This window comes from Hipposideros armiger, unplaced genomic scaffold (genome assembly GCF_001890085.2).
Source record: "Hipposideros armiger isolate ML-2016 unplaced genomic scaffold, ASM189008v1 scaffold_493, whole genome shotgun sequence".
In the NCBI taxonomy this organism is placed as follows: Eukaryota; Metazoa; Chordata; class Mammalia; order Chiroptera; family Hipposideridae; genus Hipposideros; species Hipposideros armiger.
In genome coordinates, this window is record NW_017731843.1 from 588,072 (window position 1) to 595,775 (window position 7,704).

Below are 7,704 nucleotides of genomic sequence, written 5' to 3' on the forward strand. Positions count from 1 at the left end.
CTTTGCATTACCAGAAAGAAGACTTTAGTAGGAACGTCCCCACTGCCACTGGCCTTGGCGTCTTCACCTATGTTACCTTCAGGAAAGTTGTCTTGTCTCCCTGATAATTCTGGGGAGATAGGTCTGAGAATGGGAATGAGAATTCTGGATCAAGGTTTGGACAGAGTGGGAATGGAGGCTACTTGTGGCCACAGCTGGGATCAGGGCTACTGACTGGGAGGTCTTTGAAGGCAGGAATGGGGTCTCATTCATCCTTGAATGCTCAGTGCCTAGCATGGCATCCTGCACACAGTAAGCACTTATCATTGTCAATAAACTGAACAGGAAACAGTGGATCCTCATCATAATAATATCCAATATTTGTTAAGGGCTTGCCATAAACCAGGGACTATGCTAAGTCCAGCCCCATGAGGTTAAGTAACTTGCCCAAGGTCAAGCAGCTAAATGTGTGGTGAGGTTGGGATCTGACCGCTGGCCTGTGGCCCCAGTACCTGCACACCTAACCACTACACAATACTGCCAATTGTGGGGCTGCTCAGGGGAAAGACAGGGGCGAGGATGGCACATCGCTAGACTCTCCATCAGGTGAATGGAAGGTGGGTGGCCATGGTCCGGGGGCGGGTCAGGCAGCTCTTCACCTGGGAAATACGCAGAAGTCAGGTGAGCAGCCTCCCTTCCTGGAGTGCCTCACCAAAGGCACTGCATGGGTTTTGGTCTGGCTTTCCCCTCCTAGGTTACACGGGTCCTACGAGAACCTGCACAACGGCCACCTCCCTGATGCCCTAGTGGACCTCACAGGAGGGGTGGTCACCAGCATCGACCTGCACTCCTCCCGTTCCAACCTGGTAATGATGGTGAAGACAGCTGCCAAGGCGGGATCCCTGATGGCCTGTGGTACCCCAGTGGGGGTGAGTAGAACACGAATCCCTTTAAACTGGTTCAAGCCTGGCCCATTCAGCGAGGAAGGGAAGTGGCCAAGCAACTGTCAGGGAGCCCCGATACTGCACTTTATTGAGGCCATGCCATTTCACCCTCATAACAGCCCTCCCTCTGAGATAGGAATCACAGAATTCACTTACAGAGGAGGATGGGCTCAGAGGGGCCACATAAAATGTTCCCCATCACANCTCTTTGATATATGTAATGCTTGTGGGCCTTGAATTCCCCTTTATCTGATATTCATATTGCTACCCCAGCTTCCTATTATTTGCATATCCCTGTTCTGTCTTTGCTTATCTCTTCATTATCAATTTCATTGTCATGTTATAAGTATGTTCCTTGTACAAAACATATTTAAAACTCATTGTTCACTATTATTTATTTCACCCTTCATTTCCCCTTAAGACTTTTGTTCTAATTTCATTTTCATTAGGTAGGAGTAGTCCCTTGAATGATTTCCTCAGATTACATGAGTGTTGTTCATTTGCTCTTACCTAAGAAAGATTTTTGGTTGGGTTTAGGATTCTTGGATTACATCCCCTTTCCTCAGGAGTCTATAAACCTTATTTCATTGTCTTATAGCTTCCGATGTTACAGAAGAAAAATCCAATGCTAATCTATGCTCTTGACTTTGTATGCAATGTGTTCTTTCAGACTGCAATTTTATAAGAGGTTATCTCTCCTTAGTGTTTAGAAATTTCTTTGGAATATGTCCAGATTATGCCTTTTTAAAGTTAATCTTTTCTGGAATTCAATGAGCCCTTCCATTCTGAAACCCTGCCTCCTTTTTCTGCTCAAATTTCTCTCTGTTTTTTCCAGATATCCTCCTTTATCCTGTTTTCTCTTCCTGCAGTCCAATTATTTGCATATGAGGTCTTCTAACAAGTGCTCAGGTGACACTGATGTTGCTGGTCCAAGGATCACACTGAGGAATGAACTAGAGGATGCAGGGCTCAGCTGTGTGTGAGCTCACTTCAGGGCTGCAAGTGTTGGTGGAGTGATAGGTGGTTAGGACAACCTGTGACCCCGGCAGGACACACTCTGTCCTCCTGGGTGTTGAAGAAAGTCCCATAGTTCCCTAGAAACAGCTGCAGTGCTGACCTTCGTACATCTCTTCTCATCAGTCTGAGCTTGGGCACTGCTCTCTGGAAAGGGCCCAGTGCCCATGCAACTTGGATGCTTTGCCCAAGACACTTCTGGTTTCCATCAGACACTTGGGTGTTGACAAAATGGCACCAGCATGCTTTTTGGAGGGTGCAGACATTATCCAGATGCCAGTCCTCCTCACCCAGAGAGGTGAACTAGCTCTCTGACCTCATTCTAGACCACTAGTTAGGCCATTTGCATCCTGTCTGGGGACAATGATTCTATGTGATATTCCCTTTGTATAGGAAGAGCAAGTTTGGTGGGGGAAGATGGAGGTGAGGGTAATTTCTAAGGGGGAACCAACCAAAGGAGCTCATTGGAGCCAGGACTCACCCATTCTTGATGGCCTACTCTGCACCAGGAACTATCCTAGGTGCTGATCAAAAAGGCTAACAAAAAACAGTTCCTATTTTCAAACTATAATATTGCTTTCACAATCTCATCTGATCCCAATCACAGCCCTATGAGGCAGTTCTTACTCTTACCACCATTGGACAGATGAGGAAACTGAGTCACAGAACATTAAGTGTCTTACCCAATGTCTGTTGCTCAGATAACTAAAGGCAAAACCAGGACTCGAGCACAGTTCTACTGACAATACTGTGCACTACAATTTGCTATTCCCTTAAATCCTAATCCAGATTGGGCTGTCATTCCAGTACCCCTTTCTGGAAGCTGGGATTAGCTTTCCTTTGTGCTTCAGCCACATTTCATGATCTCCCCCAATAGCATCCCAGCTGGCTGTCGACCTCACCTGCCTATGTGTATTACTGCAATAGGGACACAAATCTACAGCTGCCCTGGAACCAGCTGCAATGCTCTGGTCCTTCAGTGACCGTGAAAACACCTTCTTTGCTTTGTTTCCACTGACATCTCTGTCTTGGTCATCATCTCTGCTTTAAAAATATGTCTTTAGCTGATGCAATAGCCCGACATCTGGGACATCCAGCTGTAAAAAAGGCCATGGGGATGGCTTCCTGTCACCGCTGAGCAGATGATAGATTGCATCCTCCCAGCTTTATTCCAGACCCACCTGTCAGAGACTTGCCTTCGTCAAGGTTCAGGCCTGAAGCTGGAAGCCCTGCAGCTTCTCCAGCACAGGGGAGACCAGCGAACGAAGTCCAAAAGGCTGGCTTTGTTATGAATTTTCTTCATTTGGCGATGTCCCGGGTGAACCATTAAGAGTTGAATGCTGAAGATTAAAACAGTCTGTTTTGGAGAGGAACATCTGCTTCATTTGCGCTCTTAGCAGTAGCAGTGCCAGCCGGTTTCATTTCTGCTCCTCTGATGGTAGAGCCAGAGTAAGGCTGTAACTGCTCCGTCCTCCTGAGCACTTCTCATCACTCAGCCTCCAGGCCTTTGCCCATGCTGTCCCTGCCATCTGGGATGTCTTCCCTATCTCCTCTCCACCTGCTTAAGCCCAGCCTCCTCCCTCAAGCCTTCAGCTCCCAGCAGGCTCTCCTTTCCCCAGGAGAGCACCTATATCTGCCATTGCCCATTGTTACTCTGCGTCTGCTTCCCCTGCTGCCATTTTGTGCGCAAGCTGTACCTGGAGAGTCTCATATTTGGAGCTCACAAAGGACTTGCCAAAGTGAGGCCAGAGTAAGTAGCAAAGTCCAACTAAAACCCAAGTCTCCTTCTTTTCTGCTAATATTTTCCTTGACTGACTTGGTCTGTGACTCACTATTTCCATCTGCCAGTGAAGATGACATGCCCATCCTCTATCCATCAACATGGGATGAGATTTGTTCTGGATGGAGTTCATTTATGCATCGTGGGGGTTGCATGGTGACGGTCGTTATCTTTTGGCATGGATTGAGGGTCCAGGAGTTTCCTCCTGCCCCAGTTGTACTGAGCTATATATTCATCTCTCTTCCAGTTCTGGAAGTGTGGCCATTGGGTGGAAGTGGTGGTTGATGATCGCCTCCCTGTAGGGGACAATGGGTGCCTCTTCGTGCATCCTTTCTACAGGAACCACGAGTTTTGGCCCTGCCTGCTGGAGAAAGCTTATGCCAAGTAAGGATGGGTCTGCCCTTCAGCCCAGGGCCTTGATGCTGGCCCTGCCTGTCAGCTGCTTGCCCTGACAGATGCTCCCCACCAGCCGGCCCTGAGATTTGGGGCAGCTTTGCTGAATGCAAGGGATGCCCCTGGGAGCATCAGAACCTTTGCCACCTAGCTGGACATCCTCCATAAACAATTGCTGTGTGCAAGGCTGTGTTCAGGCTGTTGGGAAGGACCCAGAGGCACTTAGCAAGGGGTGGGCCTGGCAGGGCTGGACAGAGATATGCACTGACAATGGTATTATTGCAAGGGCTGGTATAAGGGCCCAAATAAAATATAATATCATGGTCATAGTTGGCTGAGAGTGCAGAAGAAAGAAAATAATTCTGACTTTCAAACTCACAGAGTCAGGCTGAGGCTATACAGAGAAGATGCATTGAGTAAGGCCTTGAAAGATGGATAGACTTTAGCAGGGGCAGAGGAGATATGTGGGGGAGGCATCCCCAACAATGGGGATAAATTGAGCAGAGACCTAGAAGTAGGAAGGCTCAAAGTGAGGTTGGGGCAGTGGGGACCTGATGTAGCTGCTATGAGATTGTATTTATATGGGGGGTGCAGGACAGGATTTACTTGTTATCATATGGGCCAAACACTGTGATTCAGGGGCTATCTTCTGGTGTTGACAAACTGAAGGACTATAAACACTGTAATTCACAGGTTGCTTTTACTCAACAGATGTTTACTGAGCATTTAAGCATAGGCCAGGCACTGTGCTTGGCACTAGATAGAAACTCTCAGACTGGCTCAAGTGGGTGTGTGCAAGTGTGTGTGTGTCTCTGTGTGTGTGTGTGTGTGTGTGTGTGTGTGTGTGTGTGTGTGTGTGTGTGTGAAGTCCCTGTCATAAAGACCCACACAGGTGAGGGGCACATCAGAGTTAGAAATCAACACTAGGAGACAAAAAGACAGAGGACCACCCCTTCTGGGAGAAAATGGATAGTGAAGAGTGTTACTGAATCAGATTTCCCAAAGATTGTTCTAACCAACCCCTCATTTTACAAAAGGGGATGCCAACGCTTTGAATAGTGATGTGATGGCAGGAGTAAGTGTCTAGCCTGAATCTGCTGAGGTCTTCAGTCATTTTATCAGGGGGCCTCATTTAGCAAGACCGAAGACCCTGCCCATCCTGTCCTGGGCCCTGAAGAGCGGTGATAACCCCACAGACTACCCAAGCCCCTGTCCTTATGGAGGTCAAAATCTGAACAGCAAGACATCTCAAGACCTCCTCTATTTTACATTCTTCCTTTTGAGGCAACTTGTAAAAAACTCAAGCAGTTGCTCATTTCCAGTATCAAGAAGAGCTGTTCATTAACATTTGAGAATGAAGCCCAGATAACAGTCAAGGTTGTTGAACCAATCCATATGTTTGGGGAGGTTAATTCACATCTAAGCTACTTACACAAACACTACCATTATCCTTCCAGTATGGAGTCAGGCCTCACCACTTCAGGGCCTTGTTTTTTCCTGTGTGAAAGGTGGGGGAGCCTGGCAGCTCACTGGGAGAATTAGAAAGCTTGCAGAATGAAATGATGACTCTGACCCCATTTGTTAACAGCTGACCTAAGGCAATCATTCAGCTTGAAAAGAAATGGGAAACTGGACCGGGAATCCACATTCCACTGCCTAGAGAAATCTAACAGAGGATAAAATGTTTCAAACTATTAAGCTGTTTAAAAGCTTTTCCCTTCATCTAAAGAAGGAAGTTATAAAATGCAGGAATGAATCAAATCGAATTATAGCATATCAGAGCTGGAAGCAACCACTGTCAGCATCAAACCTTACCTTTCTTTTTTGAGATATGAGGAAACTGAGGCTCAGAATGGTGAAATGACTTTCCCAAGGTCACAGGGAGTTTGAGGCCAAGCTGGAATGATAACTATTCTCCCTAGTCATGTGCTTTCCCTTCATTCCTCCATACTGTCAGTCCTGTTGGAAAAGGATTTGCCGTCTTGTTTCTGTGGAACTCAGTAGGGACCACAGCACAGACATGGAGAACCCAGCCATCCAGCTGGAGATGGCCTTCTTTCCCTCTGCGTGTGTAGGCAATACCGAGGGAACCTGTGGACTTTAAACTTTCAACTGTCCTCATAGCTGGAGAGTCTGGAAATGCATTGGTCAAGGCAATCAGATGTGCGTATGTTGAGGGGGCAGGGGAATCTATGTTTTCAGAGTTTTCTCCCCTGATGTCCTAAAATAGAGAGGAGGTTGGGGGATACGATCTGGTAGGTTGTATATTATCCTCATCCGCAGTTAAGAATTGCAGCATTTCAACATCCTTTCTGGCTCTGATTTGGACATCGGAATTCTTCCCTCATTCATATCATTTCTGGAAAGACGGACATTTTCCCTAAATGACTCTGATGCAGAGGGATGAGAACAAGTTTCTCTCAGAATTCCTGGGTTCAGGTGACACAGCATAGTGACAGGTATGGGGAACATAGTTCTCTCTGTTTCCTTCCCTTTCTATCTCCTGTCAGCAAAGGGGGCTAAGAATAGCTGCCATGTTCCTGAAGCATCAACAGGACTCATGAGCTTATGTTTGTAAAGTAGAGAGATAGCTCCTTCTCAAACCATCCAGCTGCCTCCAGGACAGGCTTTGTGGGCATGGCAGAGAGACAGTGGCAGAGAGAAGTCTGTGGAGAGGGGCTGCTGGCCGCGGGTCCTGTCCCTTGCTTTGGGTGTCTGTGTGGTGACTGCAGAACAGTGTAGGTACAAGACATCAGATGAGGCCCACAGACAGCGAGGCAGGGGGCCAGAAGTGATGGGCCCAAGCCTGGCAGCTGCTTCTCTGGAATGGCTCTGGTACAGCCTTCTTTGAAGCCAGAGAGAACCCCTGAGTGAATCACCAGGTGGTCATGCTGATGGGCTCAGAAATGGGCTCCAGAACTCTAGTCTTTGTGAACGTCCAGTGTCCTCAGCACCAGAAACCAGAATAACTGTGGGAAATCAAGAAAGGCAGACACTCAGACACAGCAGGGCATAATCATGATCAAAGGTAGGCTTCGTGGTTGACAAAGCAAACACCCCAGAGATAAGAGTGTAGTACCTGGCGTGACCCTGTGTCAGAGAGAGGGAGGGAGAGATAAGATCTAAAACCAGTTTGATAACAAGTTGAGACCAGTCACAAGGTTGATCCTGTAGAATGACTTTTGTTCTGTATACCCTTAGCTTTCTTTAATAAAAGACTTTCTAAGCCATACATGACATTTGTGCCTGGGACGGTGACCTGCTTATAGTGGCTGCTTGATATATTTATGTTTGCTGGGTGAATTTACATGAAGACAGCCCCCAGAGCTGATCCAGTCAACCTCACCGTTTCCAGGTGAAAGGCTGAGGACCAGGAAGGGAAGAGTCTTGTCTAAACTTGCAGGCCCCACTAGAGGCAGCTGCATGGATAGACCCAGGCCTCTGACCCCCCTGTGGCTTTGCATTACCAGAAAGAAGACTTTAGTAGGAACGTCCCCACTGCCACTGGCCTTGGCGTCTTCACCTATGTTACCTTCAGGAAAGTTGTCTTGTCTCCCTGATAATTCTGGGGAGATAGGTCTGAGAATGGGAATG

The 7,704-nt window shown here is 47.4% G+C and overlaps 1 protein-coding gene across 1 annotated transcript in view; it reads left to right on the plus strand.

Moving 5' to 3' along the window:
- The window catches only part of CAPN13 (calpain 13), an 83,063-nt gene that overhangs the window by 34,965 nt on the left and 40,394 nt on the right, over window positions 1-7,704 (plus strand). Inside the window, exons 5-6 of the mRNA XM_019667280.1 lie at window positions 3,965-4,101; window positions 7,053-7,138. Of these exons, the coding sequence (XP_019522825.1) occupies window positions 3,965-4,101; window positions 7,053-7,138 (223 nt within the window). The remainder of the gene's footprint in view (window positions 1-3,964; window positions 4,102-7,052; window positions 7,139-7,704) is intronic.